Here is a 20,933-nt window from a genome sequence, read left to right as displayed (position 1 = left end):
CTGCGAGCCTCCGCCTTTGTCGTGGTCTGCGAGCCTCCGCCTGCGTCGTGATCTGCGAGCCTCCGCCTGCGTCGTGATCTGCGAGCCTCCGCCTGCGTCGTGGTCTGCGAGCCTCCTCCTGCGTCGTGGTCTGCGAGCCTCCGCCTGCGTCGTGGTCTGCGAGCCTCCGCCTGCGTCGTGGTCTGCGAGCCTCCGCCTGCGTCGTGGTCTGCGAGCCTCCGCCTGCGTCGTGGTCTGCGAGCCCCCGCCTGCATCGTGGTATGCGAGCCTTCACCTGTGTCATCGTCCTTGAGCCTGCGCCTGCGTTGTGATCTGCGAGCCTCCACCTTTATTGTGGTCTGCGAGCCTCCGCCTGCGTCGTGATCTGCGAGCGCCTGTGTCGTGATCTGCGAGCCTCCTCCTGCGTCGTGGTCTGCGAGCCTTCGCCTGCGTCGTGGTCTGCGAGCCTTCGCCTGCGTCGTGGTCTGCGAGACTCCGCCTGCGTCGTGGTATGCGAGCCTTCACCTGCGTCGTGGTATGCGAGCCTTCACCTGTGTCATCGACCTTGAGCCTGCGCCTGCGTTGTGATCTGCGAGCCTCCACCTGCATCGTGATCTGCGAGCCTCCGCCTTTATTGTGGTCTGCGAGCCTCCGCCTGCGTCGTGATCTGCGAGCCTCCGCCTGCGTCGTGATCTGCGAGCCTCCGCCTGCGTCGTGATCTGCGAGCCTCCGCCTGCGTCGTGATCTGCGAGCGCCTGCGTCGTGATCTGCGAGCGCCTGCGTCGTGATCTGCGAGCGCCTGCGTCGTGATCTGCGAGCCTCCTCCTGCGCCGTGGTCTGCGAGCCTTCGCCTGCGTCGTGGTCTGCGAGCCTTCGCCTGCGTCGTGGTCTGCGAGCCTCCGCCTGCGTCGTGGTATGCGAGCCTTCGCCTGTGTCATCGTCCTTGAGCCTGCGCCTGCGTTGTGATCTGCGAGCCTCCGCCTTTATTGTGCTCTGCGAGCCTCCGCCTGCGTCGTGATCTGCGAGCCTCCGCCTGCGTCGTGATCTGCGAGCCTCCGCCTGCGTCGTGATCTGCGAGCCTCCGCCTGCTTCGTGATCTGCGAGCCTCCGCCTGCGTCGTGGTCTGCGAGCCTGCGCCTGCGTCATGATCTGTGAGCCTCCGCCTTTATCATGATCTGTGAGCCTCCGCCTTTATCGTGGACTGTGAGCCTCCGCCTGGGTCGTGATCTGCGAGCCTTCGCCTGCGTCGTGATCTGCGAGCCCCCGCCTGCGTCGTGATCTGCGAGCCTCCCCCTGCGTCGTGGTCTGCAACCCTCCGCCTGTGTCGTGGTATGCGAGCCTTCGCCTGTGTCATGGTCCTTGAGCCTGCACCTGCTTTGTGGTCTGGTAGCCTCCGCCTGCGTCGTGATCTGCGAGCCTCCGCCTTTGTCGTGGTCTGCGAGCCTCCGCCTTTGTCGTGGTCTGCGAGCCTCCGCCTGCGTCGTGATCTGCGAGCCTCCGCCTTTGTCGTGATCTGCGAGCCTCCGCCTGCGTCGTGATCTGCGAGCCTCCGCCTGCCTCGTGATCTGCGAGCCTCCGCCTGCGTCGTGGTATGCGAGCCTCCGCCTGCGTCGTGGTCCTTGAGCCTGCGCCTGCGTCGTGGTCCTTGAGCCTGCGCCTGCGTCGTGGTCTGGTGGCCTCCTCCTGCGTCGTGGTCTGCGAGCCTCCGCCTGCGTCGTGGTCTGCGAGCCTCCGCCTGCGTCGTGGTCTGCGAGCCTCCGCCTGCGTCCTGGTCTGCGAGCCTCCGCCTGCGTCATGGTATGCGAGCCTCCGCCTGCGTCGTGGTCCTTGAGCCTGTGCCTGCGTCGTGATCTGCGAGCCTCCGCCTGCATCGTGATCTGCGAGCCTCCGCCTTTGTCGTGGTCTGCGAGCTTCCGCCTGCGTCGTGATCTGCGAGCTTCCGCCTGCGTCGTGATCTGCGAGCCTCCGCCTCCGCCTGCGTCGTGATCTGCGAGCCTCCGCCTGCGTTGTGATCTGCAAGCCTCCTCCTGCGTCGTGGTCTGCGAGCCTCCGCCTGCGTCGCGGTCTGCGAGCCTCCGCCTGCGTCGAGGTCTGCGAGCCTCCGCCTGCGTCGCGGTCTGCGAGCCTCCGCCTGCGTCGCGGTCTGCGAGCCTCCGCCTGCGTCACGGTCTGCGAGCCTCCGCCTGCGTCGTGGTATGCGAGCCTTCACCTGTGTCATCGTCCTTGAGCCTGCGCCTGCGTTGTGATCTGCGAGCCTCCACCTGCGTCGTGATCTGCGAGCCTCTGCCTTTATTGTGGTCTGCGAGCCTCCGCCTTTATTGTGGTCTGCGAGCCTCCGCCTGCGTCGTGATCTGCGAGCCTCCGCCTGCGTCGTGATCTGCGAGCGCCTGCGTCGTGGTCTGCGAGCCTTCGCCTGCGTCATGGTATGCGAGCCTGCGCCTGCGTCGTGATCTGCGAGCCTCCGCCTGCGTCGTGATCTGCGAGCCTCCGCCTGCGTCGTGATCTGCGAGCCTCCGCCTGCGTCGTGATCTGCGAGCCTCCGCCTGCTTCGTGATCTGCGAGCCTCCGCCTGCGTCGTGGTCTGCGACCCTCCGCCTGCGTCGTGGTATGCGAGCCTTCGCCTGCGTCATGGTCCTTGAGCCTGCACCTGCGTCGTGGTCTGGTAGCCTCCGCCTGCGTCGTGATCTGCGAGCCTCCGCCTGCTTCGTGATCTGCGAGCCTCCGCCTGCTTCGTGATCTGCGAGCCTCCGCCCTTTATCGTGGTCTGCGAGCTTCCGCCTGCGTCGTGATCTGCGAGCCTCCGCCTGCGTCGTGATCTGCGAGCCTCCGCCTGCGTCGTGATCTGCGAGCCTCCGCCTGCGTCGTGATCTGCGAGCCTCCGCCTGCGTCGTGGTCTGCGAGCCTCCTCCTGCGTCGTGGTCTGCGAGCCTCCTGCGTCGTGGTCTGCGAGCCTCCGCCTGCGTCGTGGTCTGCGAGCCTCCGCCTGCGTCGTGGTCTGCGAGCCTCCGCCTGCGTCGTGGTCTGCGAGCCTCCGCCTGCGTCGTGGTATGCGAGCCTTCACCTGTGTCATCGTCCTTGAGCCTGCGCCTGCGTTGTGATCTGCGAGCCTCCACCTGCGTCGTGATCTGCGAGCCTCCGCCTGCGTCGTGATCTGCGAGCGCCTGCGTCGTGATCTGCGAGCCTCCTCCTGCGTCGTGGTCTGCGAGCCTTCGCCTGCGTCGTGGTCTGCGAGCCTCCGCCTGCGTAGTGGTCTGCGAGCCTCCGCCTGCGTCGTGGTATGCGAGCCTTCGCCTGTGTCATCGTCCTTGAGCCTGCGCCTGCGTTGTGATCTGCGAGCCTCCGCCTTTATTGTGGTCTGCGAGCCTCCGCCTACGTCGTGATCTGCGAGCTCCGCCTGCGTCGTGATCTGCGAGCCTCCGCCTGCGTCGTGATCTGCGAGCCTCCGCCTGCGTCGTGATCTGCGAGCCTCCGCCTGCGTCGTGATCTGCGAGCCTCCGCCTGCGGCGTGATCTGCGAGCCTCCGCCTGCTTCGTGATCTGCGAGACTCCGCCTGCGTCGTGGTCTGCGACCCTCCGCCTGCGTCGTGGTATGCGAGCCTTCGCCTGCGTCATGGTCCTTGAGCCTGCACCTGCGTCGTGGTCTGGTAGCCTCCGCCTGCGTCATGATCTACGAGCCTCCGCCTTTATCGTGGTCTGCGAGCCTCCGCCTGCGTCGTGATCTGCGAGCCCCCGCCTGCGTCGTGATCTGCGAGCCCCCGCCTGCGTCGTGGTCTGCGAGCCTCCGCCTGCGTCGTGGTCTGCGAGCCTCCGCCTGCGTCGTGGTCTGCGAGCCTCCGCCTGCGTCGTGATCTGCGAGCCTCCGCCTGCGTCGTGGTCTGCGAGCCTCCGCCTGCGTCGTGGTCTGCGAGCGTCCGCCTTTATCGTGGTCTGCGAGCATTCGCCTGCGTCGTGGTCCGCGAGCCTCTGTCTCTGTTTGTGTGTGTGTACATATATGTTACATATATAATGTATGTCGCCATATACGTAATGATATGTTATAATCAAGGCGATACTCAAACCCAGACTCCACAGCTCAAATGCAAGTGTACTCCCTCTCTGCCCCATCCTTTTGGGACACGCATACCCACTGGCATATGTGAGTGTGCATGCATGGTTTGCAAACCCTAATGCACACAAATATACCTAAGTTTTATACACCTCTCAACTGTTGTGACACTAAAAATCTGTTCTAGCTGCATTCTCCGCAACACCTTTGACCAACGTTAGGTGCCTGCGGTGCCTGCAATGCATTTACCCTATATCGGCATCCATTTCAAAGTTCACGATATTTATAAATTGCAACTTGGAGACAATATATCATCGTCAAAATGCAACTCCCATCTTACTTGCAGTCTGTGAAAGACACAGAACTGCTCGTCGCTAAATGCAGCGTCACCAGGTAATCGCAGTATCAACTCGAAAGCATTTCAAAATAAAAAGCCCATTCGCCGCCGCTTTGTACTCGACTGAAACTTGATGAAAACACAGGAAAAAAAAAAGTAAATGTACATTTTATTCATATGTGTTCTCCATATTCCCTCAACAAAGTTTTTGTTGAAAAATTCATGATCAGAGCACAATTGGTAAAAAAAAGTTGTGGCCTGGACAGACAGACAGTCATTATCATCATGTACAATTATGATTATTATCATTAAGCCTGGTGTTGGTTTAATGGTTCTAGCTGCATTCTGTTCATTTCTCAAAGCTGCCTCCTCCCCACTTCCTCTCCCTCCTATGTCATACCCCCACCTCCCCCAACCTTCTACTTTCTACTTTCCTTCTACTTTCCTCTGCCCCCCCTCAAACAAACTCTCACTGTGCCTCATTCCATCACCATCAAACCTTTCGTCCTCCTCATCCTTCCCTTTCTTGTAACTCCTCTGTAATCTCTGACACACTATCAACTGCTCTTCCTACATCCCCCTCTCACCCTTCATCTGACCCTACCCCTCCCCTCCCCTGTCCTGCACCCGATGCTCCCCATCTCTCCTCACTAACGGTATGGACCTCAAACATCCGGGGCCTTCGCTCAAACCTGATTGATCTCTCCATTCAGGTTGCTTCTGAATATCCAGACTTGATCTGCTTAACAGAAACTTTCCTCCTTCAAGATGTCTCTGATTCCTTAATATCTCTTCCTGGTTACTCCCTCCTCCGGTACGATAGACCTGATCCTCGTCCTGGTGGTGGGGTGGCTATCTTTATCAAAAACTCTCTTCCTCACTCTCCCTGCACTGCCCTCTCTCCACCCCACCCACAGGAGTACCTCTGGCTACGGCTTCCTCTCCGCTCCCACCTTTTGTTCATATGTGTTCTGTACCGTCCTCCAAACAGTGATGACTCCATTTACATTTCTCTGTCGGACAACATGGACCAACTTCTATCAACTCATCCAAACTCTCTCTTCCTCATATGTGGTGACTTCAACTGTCATCATGCCAGCTGGCTGGGTGTGGGTTCATCTCTCACCAGCCATGGCACCTCAGCAAAGGACTTCTGCGACTCATTGGGACTGACACAATCTGTCAATTTCCCAACCCGGATCTCAGTCAATGGAGTATCTTCTCTTCTGGACTTGGTTATGACTAACTTCCCTGCAAATGTCTGCTGCTCTTCTTCTGCTCCAATCGGTTCTTCTGATCATGTGCTTGTTAAAGTGGACATCTCACTGGCCATTCTCAGAGAGCCTCCTCAGCGCCGGCGAGTCTGGCATTTCACTCAGGCCGACTGGCACGGTCTGCAAGCAGCCATCAATCAACTGGACTGGTCTCCCATCTCTAATGCCTCTGACATCAATTCTTCCTGGGAATTCTTCCAAAGCAAACTGCTCTCTCTCATGCACAGATTTATCCCATCTCGTCTTCAGTTGTCTTACCCTTCCTCCCGTCCATGGTACACTGAATCTTGTGGTGAGGCAGTTGCCCTGAAACAACTTGCCTTTGCCTCTTGGAAGGCAAATCCAACTGAAGGCAATCTCAGTTCCTTCCACCAAGCTCGAAACAAGTGTGTTTCTACCCTCAGGAGTGCCAGGAAGCACTATCTCTCCACACTCAAGTTTGAACTCTCAAACCTGTCTCCTTCCTCCAAATCCTGGTGGCGTCTGGTCAAATCCGTTTCTGGTGTTTGTTCCCCCTCCATCCCCTCCCTTACCTCAAATGGCTACACAGTTGACACCGCACGTGACAAAGCCGAATGCCTCAACTCTGTGTTTGCCTCAAAATCTTGTGTCCCAAACCCATCTCTCTCTGTTCCCACCTTTCCCAGTCGAACCCAACTGCTCCTGGACTCTGTGTCCTTCTCTCCTGACAAGGTGGAGAAGTTTTTATCAAACCTCGACTCTGATTCTGCAACTGGCCCAGATGGCATCAGCCCTCGGGTCATAAAATCCTGCTCTGCCGCTCTATCTCACCCTCTCTCTGTTCTTTTCACCCTCTCTTTTGCTCAAGGTCATCTGCCAGCGTCTTGGAAATCAGCAAACATTACCGCTTTACACAAAAAAGGTGCAAAAACAGATCCTTGCAACTACAGACCAATCAGCCTGCTCCCAATTATCAGCAAAGTCATGGAATCCATCATTGCTTCAGATATCAAATCCTTCCTCTTCTCCAATGGCTTGATCTCTGATCATCAATTTGGATTCAGACCAGGTCATTCTACTCTGGACATGTTGCTTCTGCTGTCTCAACAATGGATGGAGGTCCTCAATGCCAAACAGGAAATCAGAGCTGTCTCACTTGACATATCACGTGCCTTCGATACAGTCTGGCACCCAGCTCTGCTCACCAAACTCACCTCCTATGGTATTCAGGGAAATCTCCACTCATGGCTTGCGGATTTCCTCTCTGGTCGTAGGCAACGTGTGGCCCTGAATGGATTTCTCTCATCTTCCCTTCCTGTTCTGGCTGGAGTTCCCCAAGGCAGTGTTCTGGGCCCTGTGCTATTTCTGGTCTTCATCAATGACCTCTCCGACTCTCTGGAAAATCCTCTCTATCTCTTTGCTGATGACTCCACTATCTGCCGCTCCATTCCTCATCCCTCAGATCGGCAGTCTGCAGCCTCCTCACTCTCTGCAGACCTGGACAAAATCACAGACTGGTCAAACAAGTGGAACATGTCTTTCAATCCTGACAAATCTCACACTCTTACAATGTCTCTCCGAAAGGACCGACTGGACAACCCTCCCATCTACTTTCTCAACAATCCTCTCCAAGAAGTTCTGTCGCTCAAGCTTTTGGGTCTCACTATCTGCCATGATCTTTCTTGGGAAAACCACATTTCCAAGCTGGCCTCCAAAGCCAGTCGCCGACTGGGCATCCTCCGTCGTGCGAAGTCCTTCCTTGGCACACCTGAGCTCCTCACCACATACAAGGCTTTCATCCGCAGCTCAATGGAATACTGTTCCCCCCTCTGGGCTGGTGCTCCTGCCTCACACCTTGCTCGGCTTCACGCTGTTGAGGCCAAAGCTTTCAGAATCATTGGAATCTCCTGCGATGTAGTCAACTCCGAGGGCCTTTCACTCACTCACCGCAGGCAGGTTGGTGGTCTTTCTGTCTTCTACCGACTCCTCTCTGGCCTTGCTCCCCCAGCTCTCTCTGTGCTCTGTCCCCCAAATATTCCTTCAGGTCGCACAAGATCTGCCTGCAACCCTCTTATGGTTAAACTGCCAAAGTCTAGGCTCTCTGCTCACCTTCACTCTTTCATTCCCCTTTTCTCCCGCCTCTGGAACAAACTCCCCCACTCCATTCAATCCCACTCCTCCCTCCAGGTCTTTAAAACAGCTGTTCACCACCATCTCTTATCTTCCCCCATCGAAAACCTTGATCTTTTCTACCCCCGGTAATTCACCCCAGAGTCCTTGCAGCGTTCATATGTTTTATTCCTCTCCCACTTCCCCCCAAGTCCTCCCGATGTCCCTGCTCTCAAATGTTGTGTTTGTGTCCTTCCCCCTCTCTCCCCATCTTGTCTGCCGCTCCCCTTGTTTTTTTGTGTTTTGTGTGTCGGTTTGTCTTTTTTGTGATTATTGTTAGCTCTCACGAGCCTCGATCTTGTATACAAAAAAAAAAAAAAAAAAAAAAATGGTTAAAGTGGCTGGCTTAAGATCTTAGGGTCTTGCATTTGATGCCATGTCGTGCCAATGAAATAACACCAGGTGGGTTGACTCAGCCTGTCATCCATCCTTCCAAGGTCAGCAAAATGAGTACTAGCATTACTGGTGACAGGGGCACTGCATCAGCGGCACAGCTGCGCTTCCAGAAAATGATGCAACCAGCACCTGCAAACTGCGTACGAAACAACTTTTTTGTTTGTTTGGTTTTTTTGTATACAAGGTCGAGGCTCGTGAAAGAGCTAACATTTACCACACATAAAGTCAAACCGACACAGAAAACACAAAATAAGGGGAGCGGAAGACAAGATGAGGAGAGAGGGGGGAAGGACACAAACACAACATTTGAGAGCTGGGACATCGAGAGAACTGTGGAAGGGAGAGGGCTTGGGGGGAGGTGGGAGAGGTATAAAACATATGGACACTGCAAGGACTTCCAGGAAAGAAGTTGGAATTTCAAAAAAGTGGATCTGGGGTGAATTAACGGGAGTAGAAAAGATCAAGGTTTTGGATGGGGGAGGATAAGAGATGGTGGTGAACAGCTGTTTTAAAGACCTGGAGGGAGGAGTGGGATTGAAGGGAGTAGGGGAGTTTGTTCCAGAGGCGGGAGAAAAGAGGAATGAAGGAGTGAAGGTGAGCAGAGAGCCTAGATTTTGGCAGTTTAACCATAAGAGGGTTGCAGGCAGATCTTGTGCGACCTGTAGGAATATTTGGGGGACAGAGCCCAGACAGGGCTAGGTGAGCTAGGCCGGAGAGGAGTCGGTAGAAGACGGAAAGACCACCAACCTGCCTGCGGTGAGTGAGTGAAAGGCCCTCGGAGTTAACTTCATCGCAGGAGATTCCAATGATAAAACTTTATCATTATTGTCATTACCATTATTATTATGTACCATTATTATTGTGCATCATGTACAATTTTCATTATAATTTTGGGTTTACCGAAGAAGCCTCCATGTTTAACCACATTCCCGGAACTCGTGTGCAACGCAAAAAAAAACCTGGAGTCTCATGCGACTGGCACAGCTGTGCTACGCCTGGGCTAATAAGTGCTATTTATAGTCACTATAACCTTGCCCTTTTATATTTTGATCCAATTTTATTAATTATTTTTCTCCATATTCTCATAACAAGGGTTTGTTGAAAATTGAATGACAAAAGCTCAGATGGCAAAAATGCTACGGCCTGGACAGACAGACAGACAGACAGACAGACAGACAGACAGACTCACAGAAGCGATTGGAAAACCCCATGTCCTGCTGTGCGGGGGACGGCCTAACCCGGCCTGTGTTCTTTTGAAGCCTTTTGTAGCAAACCAGGTGTAACCCCCATCCCCTTTGTGTGGGGAGGCAATTCATGAACGTGTTTCTGGCTGACTGATTGTCGTCAACCTGGAATGGATTCCCATCAAATGTCGAGCTGGCAAGCAGGCCTTCGATATGATTTCAAATTTGATTGGCGGGTATAATTAAAGTCATTAATGGTGATTGCACTTGTGAGGACAAGGTAAAGGATTGTCAGCCTGTGATAAGTTTCCTCATCAGTTCATGAGGCATCCGAGTTACCTTTTGCACCTGAAGTGTTCCCCAGAAAAACTCGTTCCTTTTTTGGGATCTCATCTGCTGGGTTTGGATACCTGGAAGTGCGGTGCATCTCTTCCGTGATTTGTGTCATGATTTTGAGGCAGCCTGTGGTGTCGGCACCCCAGTGAGGCTCCCGTGAAATGGAATGTGGATGGATTTCACTAACTTCTGCTCTGTTTCGCCATTACTAGCTCCTCAACAGTTATTGCTACACATTTATTTTCAGCCCTCCATCGTGTCGCGTGAAACCTGCACGTCATTGCAACATTTTTGAATGCACTTCATGTATTGTCAACCTGTTCAGGGGGCAGACGTTATCTTGCTGGCTCCGAATATGCCGTCAAATGCTCTTTTTGGAAACACTAACCCTCTATGATTACTGAAGATTCAACTGATCACCTTAGGCCGTGATTCGACAGAGATCATTGCTGTTTGTTTTGCTCCTGCTTCGAGAGGCCTGATTTTCCCAGACATTGTTCTTCGAAACCGGCGCTGTAGTGCATGGCCTTTCAAATCGGCACTTTGAGGTTCAGAAGTTTTGAGAAAATGCCTTGGAATGCTTCGATTGGCCTTCAGGAGGGATGGTGCTATTTTGAGAGCTGCGTCAAAGAACAGGTGTTGCAAGGCTTATCATTAGGCAGGCCGTTCATGCCAGGCCGCTCTGTCGTCAAACCCAACAATGTACTGAGACAGACCGAGTACCAGATTTGTGCCGCAAGTGCCTTTTGAAGATTGTCATCGGCCACACTGTGTCCAGGACTTGGGGAAAGCTGAATATTTTCAAGATGACAATAGATGTAAGTAGAGGCAGTTGTGCACAACAGAGTTTTTAAATGTTTCTTTCTTTACAAACTTTTGAGGGTTTGTTTTTTTCCCTTTTTTTTAATGCCTCCACCAATGAAGTCGCTCGAGGCATTGTGTTTTCGTGTTGTCCGTCTGTCCTTCCATCTGTGCGTCCGTGAAAGGACGTCATTACTGCGATAACTCGAGAACGGCTGGAGGTATCCAAGTCCAACTTGGTGCAAGTATGTATAATAATAATATCGATAAACAGATTCGATGATGGGGTCAAGAGGTCAAAGGTCCCAGAAGGTTAAAATTCTGTTACTGAACTAACCGTTGAACCAATGATGGGATTTTGACCGAACTTGGTTTAAGTACATATAAGAACTCTGTCCCCCAAATATTCCTACAGGTCGCACGAGATCTGCCAGCAACCCTCTTCTGGTGAAACTGCCAAAATCAAGACTCTCTGGTCATCTTCACTCTTTCATTCCTCTTTTCTCCCGCCTCTGGAACAAACTCCCTCACTCTCTTCAATCCCACTCCTCCCTCCAGGTCTTCAAAACAGCTGTTCACCACCATCTATCTTTCCCCATACAAAACCTTGATCTTTTCTACCCCCGTTTAATTCACCTCAGATCCACTTTTTTGAAATACCGACTTCTTTCCTGGAAATTCTAGCAGTGTCCATGTGTTTTATACCTCTCCCACCCCCCACCTCCCTTCTTATGCCTCCTCCCCCCAAGCCCTCTCCCTCCCACAGATCTTCCAATGTCCCGATGTTCTCTGCTGTTGTACTTGTGTGCTTACCTCTCTCCCTCTCTTGTCTCTCGCTCTCTTCATTGCATGTTTTAGGTGTCTGTGCATCTTTTCATGTCCAATGTGTTAGCTCTTATACGAGTCTCGATTCTGTATACCAAAAAAAAAAAAAAACTTCTCCCACAACTTTGCCACCATTGTCTGTCATTTAGTGGGCTTGTTATCGTGCATGATGTATGTACCACTCTTCGTTCTGCCTTCCTGTACTTGTACAAAACCAAAGAGTGCAGGTTTTTTCGACATTAGCACAATCTTTCCTTCACTGTTGACATTTGATTTATTGTTGAGAGTTGTTTCTTGGTGTCATCCTTGCCCATAACATAGTGATCCTAATCAGAAATGTTGTGCAACCATTGTGGTATGCCAGTGACACAGAAGCGAGGCAGTGTGTCTAAAGATCCAGTGCTGCGGGACAAGGCAAAAGAGCGTACAAGGCAAACTGCGAGCAGGAAGACAACCGGCTCAATTACAGGACATGAAACCTACGCACGGCGCTCCTCGCGAAGTCGGCATCCAGAAAACCCGGAGACGGGCACTGGCCGTTCCACGTCGCGAACCAAAGTAATGAATATTTGTGTAATTTTATTTGTTAATTTTGTACCGCAAAGTTTGTCAAGTAATATTTTGCCAACCTTTACTCATTCATTTATGATGATCAACGTCAAGAGATTCAGCTAAAACTAAATGATTTTCTTCCATATTAATCTCACTTTTGTTTTTAAGTTGAAAGCTGTTTTGTGGAGCTTGAGAAATGAGCTGCTGTTACGTGCCACCATCCTTTTATATACTCATCGTGCCACCTTCTTCTATAGAAGGAGGACAAGGTGCCCACTCAATGATGTTCCGCATGGTAACCACTTATAACTCGTAAATGTGGAAGAATGTTTTGTGACAATCTTGTATGTGCCAGTCCCAGGTGGATGGTGGTGGTGGTGTAGCTTGGGAAAGAGCAGCGCTGGAAGCACGTGTGAAGGGCTTGCTGGCCTTGGCCGAGAGCAAGGACACAGAGATTGGAATGCTCAAGGACCAGCTATGTGCTATGCAGGCACAGCTAGGTCTCAGGGTTGAGCCTGAATCGCCAGGGTGCAAGGACGTTTGTGATGGTGAGCACAGTGTGGTGGGTGATGTGGATGCAGCAGTGGCTGTTGTGGAAGGAGGGAAATCTTGTGACGTCACAGCAGCACTTGCACACCTCATGGAACAGAACCGTGCAATATGTGGTGAGTTAAGCCAACTCAAGAGTGAAAATGTGATGCTGAAGGAGCAGCTGAACGCACTTGGATTCTCGTTGCAGCATCCGGGCCTCGGACTTGGTGCCACAGGAGCCGGCCTTGCAGCAGCTGCAGCGGCAGTCATAGCCGCTCAGAGTGCTAGTGCATTATCGGAAGAAAGGCAAGGCAGCTCAGGTCGTGGGCCAGATGGTGATGGGGTTGTTTGCCAGCCTGCGTCTGTAGGGACTGCCGTTGCATCATCACGTGAAGGCTCCTCGCGTGGCTCCACTGAGGACTTGTTGAATCCAGATGGGAGTCCTTTGGTCGATGCAGAGCGTTTAAGCAGCTCTGTGGACAACCTGGACAGTGAAACAAGTGAGTTTCCAGCATTGGCCGGTGCCTCAAGTGATGATGCATTGGATGCTTCTTCAGAGTCGGAGGGGGGTGGTGGTGCAGCAGGTGGTGCACAGAGTCCTTGTGAAGTGTCTGTGGCGTGTTTGACTGAGAAGATCCACCAGATGGAAGAGAGTCATCACAGCATATCTGAAGAGCTGCAAGCAACTTTACAAGAATTTCAAGATCTGCAGCAGGTCTGGCTTCATCTTTTTGTTTGTTCCACATTCACTGTGTCTATAAAAAAACCTCATCAACAAGTTTTGGAAGTTATGCAAAATAAACACTTGTGAAATCTATATCTATCTATAATTCCAGTAATCTCTGTGTGTGTGTGTGTCTGTGTGTGTGTATGCGACCGCTGTTTCTCGACAACTACCGGTCCGATATACTTGAAACTTGCCAGGTATATTGCTGGGGACCCGAGGATGTGCCTTTTCAAGGTTTCATATTAATCGGAGAAGTAGTTACCGAGCTATGGCGATTTCTTTACCAAACTCCGCAAGCCGTTCGCTTTGGACCAAACCATTGCATGTAAATAGAGGGGGGGGATTGTCACCGTACTCGCAAGCCGTTCGCTTTGGACCAAACCATTTCATGTAAATAGAGGGGGGGGGGGGGGGGGATTGTCACCGTACTCGCAAGCCGTTCGCTTTGGACCAAACCATTTCATGTAAATAGAGGGGGGGGGATTGTCACCGTACTCGCAAGCCGTCCGCTTTGGCTTTGCGAATGGACCAAACCATTTCATGTAAATAGAGGGGGGGATATAATTTTGTACGGGCATGCCCTAGTATATATAAAACACAGTTTGTGTGTGTGTAATGTTACCGATAGACTCCTAAACGGAGAGGCTCACGTGCTTGATATTTGGCATAGACATGGCCATTGAGCCTGGGAAGAACATGGCCGACCTAAAAAAAAATATTTCATAATATTTTTTTACCATATTTTTACCTCAGCGCATTTCAGCGAGGAATATTATGCATGGAATCTGACCGGTGGCAGAGCAGCGCGCTGATTCGCTCAAAGCGATCACGTGATGTTCCTTGCCGCCATTAACTCAGTTACGCGTTCGCACGTATTTCAGAGCGAAAAGCGATTGCGTTTTTTCAGATTTCAGCGAGGAACATTGCCATTCACACCACATAGGTTTTTTTTTCTTTCATCTTTACGAGATCCATATTTTTTATTCATATTTACCTCAGCGCATTTCAGCGAGGAATATTATGCATGGAATCTGACTGGTGGCAGAGCAGCGCGCTGATTCGCTCAGAGCGATCATGTGATGCTCCTTGCCGCCATAAACTCACAGTTACGCGTTCGCACGTAATTCACACGTTCAAAACAAACGAGATCCGCGAAGCGAGTTGGTCGAGTCGTGCTAACCAAGATGGTGACACGGCGGCTTCACTTTTCACGGAGTATGAGCGTTCTATATATTTTCAATTCAGTGCGCCCGACTCGCTCACGTACTTGATTTGTGGCATAGACATGGCCATTGGGCCTTCACGGTGTAATTTGTGCGAGGCTTTTGTCCGAGTGAGCTTGAGTCGAGAGGGCGAATGTACGGGTTGGGAATGTACGGGTCTCCCTTCCCCCGCCCGGCAACGCCGGTACTGGAGGGCGTCACAGGATCGGTGAGTCTCCAAAATCCGCTTCGTGTTGTTGCGAAGATGCAGGACGATGTCGCGATTGTTGTGCTGCTCTCCGACCATGAGAACTGCAACGTCATTGTTGACTGGCCCTCCCCTTCCCTCCCCCTTCCCCCTCCCCCCTCCGTCCTTCCCTCCCCCTCCCTTCCCCCTCCACCCTACCCCCTCCCCTTCTCCCCTCCCCCTCCCTTTTCCCCTCCCCCTCCCTTTTCCCCTCCCCCCCCCCTTTTCCCCCCTCCCCCTCCCTTTTCCCTCTCCCCCTCTCTTTTCCCCATCCCCCTTCCCCTCCCCCCTCCCCCTTCCCCTTCCCCCTCTCCCCACCCTCCCCTCCCCCCTCCCACCCTCTCCCCCTCCCATTAGGGTGCATCAAACGCCCTTAGGTTCTTGGATTTTAATGTCTATTCTCTCAAATGTTACACTTGTTGGTAGAAGTATGTATGCAAAAAATAAATGAAATCAGAGGTGGTCCTGGGTGGCCACCGGCCACTTTTATATATTTAGGGCCATTTTCGGGGCCGCACTATGTAAAAATGTTTGATTTTGTTATTTTACACCCAAACCTAGTCATGTTTGGTATCAAATTGAAGGTCTTGATGAGAGGAATACAAATATAACAATTTTATGCAAAAAACGATGGTTTGATTAATTAGTTTGTATTTTTACATGAATGAAATCGGAGGTCTAATCGTGGGTCCCATACTAGTAGTCTAATAATATCCTTTATTTTCTTTCAGATGGCAGATAAGAAGACCAGATTAGCAAGTGCCATTTTTGGTCTTGGCAATGCTTTTACAGAAGCAGATGGTACATTGACAGGAGTCCGCCTCCCAACTTGCCGGCAGGTTCTTCGATGCGTGATGTGGTACATCCAGAAAGAAATATGTGAAGGCAAACAAACTCAGCCACTGAAATGGAAATCTGCCAGCATCGTCCTTATCCAGCTGAAAAAATTCTACACTAAAGCAAATATTCCTATGCTTTCAGACCATCAATGCTGCAAACTAATACTTGACCTTCTTAATGACAATAACAAATTGCGTCAAATACCTGTTTCTCGCCGAGAATCTCCAAGCACTTTGGCTAAGTTGCAAACCATGAATGAACGTCTTGATAAGACCTTTGGTGTATGGACAAAAGATGCAATGACAAACATTAAGAATGAGGAAGATAGAGTATTTTTAGAGTCAATGAAATCTGACAGAGTAGCCTCATTTGGTGGTGTTGACAAGAAGAAAGTTGATAAAGATCATAGAAAAGAAAAACGCCTCTTAGCGGAAGCTTCAAGACGAGAACGTCATGAATCATCCAGTGTACAAGAGATGACAATTAGTTCTGTATGCTCTGATGATAGTGACTCTGCAGATAGCTTGGAAGAAACTGAAGAAGAGGCGATTCCAGAGTTTCAAAGGAAGCGTAGTCACCACAGATCAACATATGCAGGTACATCTGCCTTTATTCCTCATGATATTCTGAAAAGACATTCAGTTGTGTCTGTTGCTACTCGACTAAACATAACTCCTGTTCAACAGGTTGCGCTCACCAAAGCTGTAATTCAAGAGGCAGGAGGTGATCCACGTCGTGTGGCCAAGTCGTACTCAACTGCTGATAAGGCTCGACGATCAATAACAAGTGCTATCGCCAAAGATATTCAAGAAAATTGGATCGCCCCAACAGCTGCAACACTTCACTGGGATGGCAAGCAGATACCAACGCTCACAAACAAGAATGTCAAGGAAGAAAGATTGCCAGTGTTGGTTGGGAATGCCACTGATGTAAAGCTACTGGGGGTGGCTAGATATCCTCCTGGAAGTGATAGGTCATCAGGTGACATCATTGCCGAGCACACTTACACGTATCTACATTCATGGAAGTGCAAACAATCAGTTGTCAACTTATGTTTTGACACAACAGCATCAAACACTGGACACGTTACAGCTGCCTGTGTTACCATTCAATCAAAACTGGACCGTGCTCTTCTGTGGTGTGCATGTCGCCATCATGTTGGAGAGGTAATCCTGGATCATGTGTTTGACGTTCTCAAAATTGAGGCATCAAAGTCTCCAGAAGTATCTTTGTTCCAAAAATTCCAGAAGAATTGGGAACGCATATCGCATGCAAAGAATGAAAGTTTAACCAAAATTGACATTTCCATGTACAATGACTATGCACAACAGCTGCTTTTATCCTGCAAAAACAAGGTTTTAAGCACAATCCGCACAAGCGCTTCATACTGTAGGGAAGACTACAAGGAAATGGCACAACTCTGCCAGGTAGTCCTCGATGATGATGTCACAAAACAAGGAACACTCCACAGACCAGGGGCCATGCATAAAGCAAGGTGGATGTCAAAGATTCTTTATTCCATCAAAATATGCCTACTTGAAGAGCAAATTTCTCTACTACCTCGAGGAACTGTAACAACACAACATCAACAGAAAAAACTGAAGGAGTTTGTTGTTTTTGTTGTTTATATTTATTGTGATTGGTGGCTCATATGTCAGTCTGCTTCAAATGCCCCATGGTTTGATTTGTGCTTTTACAAGACTCTGCTCAACTATAAAGCTGTCAACTCAACCATTTCAGTCAGCGCTGTGAAAGCCTTTGATAGACATTTGTGGTATTTAACCCCAGAACTGGTTGTTTTGGCACTGTTCAGCAATGCAATTCCTCAAAAGGATCGTCGTGCCCTTGCAGATGTGTTACTGGCCATACAACCAGATGAAATGCCAAGCACTCCAAAACACCGCTACGGTTCTGGATATGGCAAACCGTCATTTCCAAAAATTACAGAAGCGACAACCCTGGCTGATCTTGTGAACGAGGACTCGTGGTTTACAGTAAACCTTCTTCACCTAGATATGACCTTCCTAACAGAGGATGTTGACACTTGGCAGAACAATGAGCACTTCAAGGCAGCCAAGTCCATTGTGGATGGGCTTAATGTTGTGAATGACCCTGCGGAGAGAGCAGTAAAGCTCGCAACTGATTTTGTCTCAACTGCAAGAAGAGAAGACCACTTCCAAAATCTTCTTCAAGTGGTTGAATGTGACCGCAAAGCGAGGCCAAATTTGCGGAAACGAGCAAAGTTGGAGTAGTGACATTGGCGTTGTGCTTAATACATTTTCAAACTTTTAATCAATGAAAGTACAATACTACAACACTGTACTACAACTTTGTAATATGAAGAACGATTTTGGTTAATTTTACATTGACATGTAAGGTTGTTTTAACTGTTTGATATTAGGCATTTAGTAAAAGTAGGACTTTACTTTTGTATATAGGTATAATGGTTAATTTTACATTATCTTGTAGTTAATTTTACATTATCTTGTAAAGTAGTTTAGCTGTGGCCCTAAATGGCCCTAAATATATAAAAGTGGCCGGTGGCCACCCAGGACCACCTCTGATTTCATCTATTTTTTGCATACATACTTCTACCAACAAGTGTAACATTTGAGGGAATAGACATTAAAATACAACAACTTTTTGAAAATCATGGGGCGTTTGATGCACCCTACCTCCCATCCCTCCCCCTCCCCCTTCCCCTCCCCCCTCTTCTCCCCTCTTCTCCCCTCCCCCCTCTCTCCTCCCCTCCCCCCCATTCCCCTCCCCTCCCCTACCCCCTCCCCTCCCCCGCCCGGCAATGCCGGGTACTTCTGCTAGTGTCCAATATTTGTTTTCCTGTATATCCAACATTTGTCACAAGGGCCATTCTAGTTTATTTTGCGTTCACATTTGGTATTCACCTCTTTTGCCTTGTACTGTATAACCATTGAAGATAATACAGGAAATGTTCTTGCCTTGAATCGTAATGGAATGAATTGGCAAATTCAGGTTACACAAGAGCTCAGCAATGAGAATGAGAGGCTGTCAGAGGAACGTGTGCTTCTCGTCGACTCGCTGTGCCAGCAGACAGAGCGGGCAGATGAGTTGGCGCAACAAGCTGAAGTGTACTATGACACACTTGAGCAGCATGGTGTGCCCTTGCCTGATGGTTTCGACACTTCTCCTGGACCACGCCTCCTGGAGATAGAACGGCGCTATGTGGAACTAGCCGAGAGTGCGCGCTTTGAGCGTGAGCAGCTGCTCGGTGTGCAACAGCACTTGAGCGGTGCTCTACATGCATCTGAGCTTGAAAACAAGGAGGCTCAAGACGTCATCTCTAACCTGAAGGTATCTGTGCGCATCTCCCACATTAATACTGTACTGTCGGAACCCGACATTCACGGGGGATACGTTCCTGGAAAATGCCGCAAATGTCGAATCCGCGAATGTGGGGGAATTGTTTGAAGGGATGCGCGGGAGGGAATTTTTTTCAAACATTTTTTTAACTCCATGGCCTCTGTTCGTGGAAGTATGACGCAGAACAAATCATGACAACAACATAACAAAAGGAACAGCAGGAGAAAGGGGAAATGCCAATAGCAGGGCGGAGGGAGAAAATAGATTGAGACAGACAAACAAGGGATGCAGCTATTGATGAGGAGTAAGGGAGAACGCAAAGGGTGGACAAGATGGATACATAAGCAATTTTTTTTGGAGGGGTGGGGGATGGCCTAACAGGTGTAGAAAATATCATGATTTTAGATGAGGGATGACTTGAGATGGTGGTGAACAGCTGTCTTGAAGACTTGTCGGGAATAATGACATTGAAGAGAGTATGGAAGGTGGTTGGTTCTACGGTTGGGGAAAAAGAGGAATAAATGAGTGGAGGCGAGAAGTGATTCTGGATTTAGGCAGTTTTACTAGGAGGGGTTGCTGCTGGATCGCGCACATCCTGCAGATATCTGAGGGTGACAAAGCACTGAGAGGGCAGAGGGTGCAAGTCTTGACAAGGTGTGTGTGTGTGTGTGTGTGTGTGTGTGTGTGTGTGTGTGTGTGTGTGTGTGTGTGTGTGTGTGTGTGTGTGTGTGTGTGTGTGTGTGTGTGTGTGTGTGTGTGTGTGTGTGTGTGTGTGTGTGTGTGTGTGTGTGTGTGTGTGTGTGTGTGTGTGTGTGTGTGTGTGTGTGTGTGTGTGTGTGTGTGTGTGTGTGTGTGTGTGTGTGTGTCACCTGAACGTTTTTGCTCATTTGAGCTTTTGTCATCAAATTTTCAACTAAGCTTTATTATGATACGATGGTGCGCTGACTGCTTCTTTATCTGCTGCTTCTTTTTAATGGCCACAATTATTCCCACGTTATTGTGGGGTTGGCCGTGGAAAGGTTGGCCCAAGTCTTTCATGATCTGGCTGGCAAGGCTTGATGTTGGAATAAGGTTAGGGCAGCAATGCCGGTGATCGCATGGGATCTTTAACATCCACCAATTAATGCCATTAGATGGGGCGGCCAGTTTAACATCCATCCGAGGGACAACACACACATTGATGAATCACCCTACCTGTGAAACACCAGGATGACAGTTTATAGCTGATCTGAGATTCAAGCCCAGGTGAGACAGATTTGAGGTGAGTGTGTGTACCTTAAGGTCCTAGGCCATCCTGCCAGCCTACTGACTACTACTATATATTTTTTGTAATATAAGAAGCTTTGATTGGATTTCATAATGTCGGGTTCTTTTCAAAGTACCATGAGAATGACACCGTTATTGCGGTGGCACTTGTTTTCAGGACCGTAATCGACAGCTGGAAAGGATGTTAGAAAGCGAGCGTGAAGCGGCAGTAACATTGGCTCTTCAGTTGGAGGAGGCTCGAGGGGCAGTGCAGGCCATTCAAGTTGAAGTCTGTCGGTTGAGGCCTCAGCTTGAAGAAGAGCGGCGCAAAGTGACAGAGCTGTGTGCAGTGTATCAAGCTGGTGGTGCACCTGATGTGGCGGGTCTGCTGGAGGTTGCAAGTCGAGAGAAGGAGCTCCTGCAGGAGGCACTGGAACACCTGCGCGTTGACATGGAACAGAGTCACAGCAACAACTTGCATCTTCAGGAGGACATTGAGAAGGTGAGGCAGGAAGTTTTATTTGCCAGATTCTTCTGACTTGACATGATTTTGACTTAATTTTTGATTTGCTTGACTTCTGCCAATTGTGGAATTGCCAATTGAGCCTCAAAAGTCCTCAAACATGATTTTAAAAAAAAAAGATGTTAAAATATATATTTTTTACACTTTGTTTTTAACTTTTTGTTTCTTTATTTTACTTCTGCCATGCTCACATGTTTACATGTTAAATGTTAAATGTTTACATGTTACATGTTAAATGATTATCCCACGCACACGAAGAGGAGCGAGCGGGGTTAAGCAGTTGGTTCCCTTCTGTCTTTTTGTCTACAAACATCAGTTTATGATCGAGGAACAAATTAATTTCAATTGAATGTTAAATCGGAAAATGAACCTGTCGTTCAGCGGTGCTCTGGCTGTGAATTGATCTCGATTTCTCATGCAC

The 20,933-nt window shown here is 50.1% G+C and overlaps 2 protein-coding genes across 2 annotated transcripts in view; both read left to right on the top strand.

Moving 5' to 3' along the window:
- The window catches only part of SPECC1L (sperm antigen with calponin homology and coiled-coil domains 1 like), a 128,843-nt gene that overhangs the window by 23,503 nt on the left and 84,407 nt on the right, over positions 1–20,933 (top strand). Inside the window, exons 3-6 of the mRNA XM_068118814.2 lie at positions 11,671–11,864; positions 12,214–13,104; positions 18,397–18,735; positions 20,168–20,491. Of these exons, the coding sequence (XP_067974915.2) occupies positions 11,671–11,864; positions 12,214–13,104; positions 18,397–18,735; positions 20,168–20,491 (1,748 nt within the window). The remainder of the gene's footprint in view (positions 1–11,670; positions 11,865–12,213; positions 13,105–18,396; positions 18,736–20,167; positions 20,492–20,933) is intronic.
- On the top strand, positions 15,295–17,964 carry LOC144892685 (uncharacterized). The gene is made up of 2 exons (XM_078780813.1): positions 15,295–16,002; positions 16,092–17,964. Exons 1-2 carry the CDS (start codon positions 15,907–15,909, stop codon positions 17,655–17,657), a joined length of 1,662 nt encoding a protein of 553 aa, XP_078636939.1. The 5' UTR covers positions 15,295–15,906; the 3' UTR covers positions 17,658–17,964.

The sequence above is a fragment of the Myxine glutinosa genome, chromosome 6 (assembly GCF_964187855.1).
Source record: "Myxine glutinosa chromosome 6, kmMyxGlut1.1, whole genome shotgun sequence".
Lineage (NCBI taxonomy): Eukaryota > Metazoa > Chordata > Myxini > Myxiniformes > Myxinidae > Myxine > Myxine glutinosa.
This window is presented reverse-complemented; position numbering and strand designations above follow the sequence as displayed.

Coding starts and splice junctions, on each gene's coding strand:
- LOC144892685 (XM_078780813.1), top strand. CDS start 15,907: ATGATAGTGACTCTGCAGATAGCTTGGAAGAAACTGAAGAAGAGGCGA. Junction 16,003..16,091: donor CCACAGATCAACATATGCAG/GTACATCTGCCT, acceptor CCTGTTCAACAG/GTTGCGCTCACCAAAGCTGT.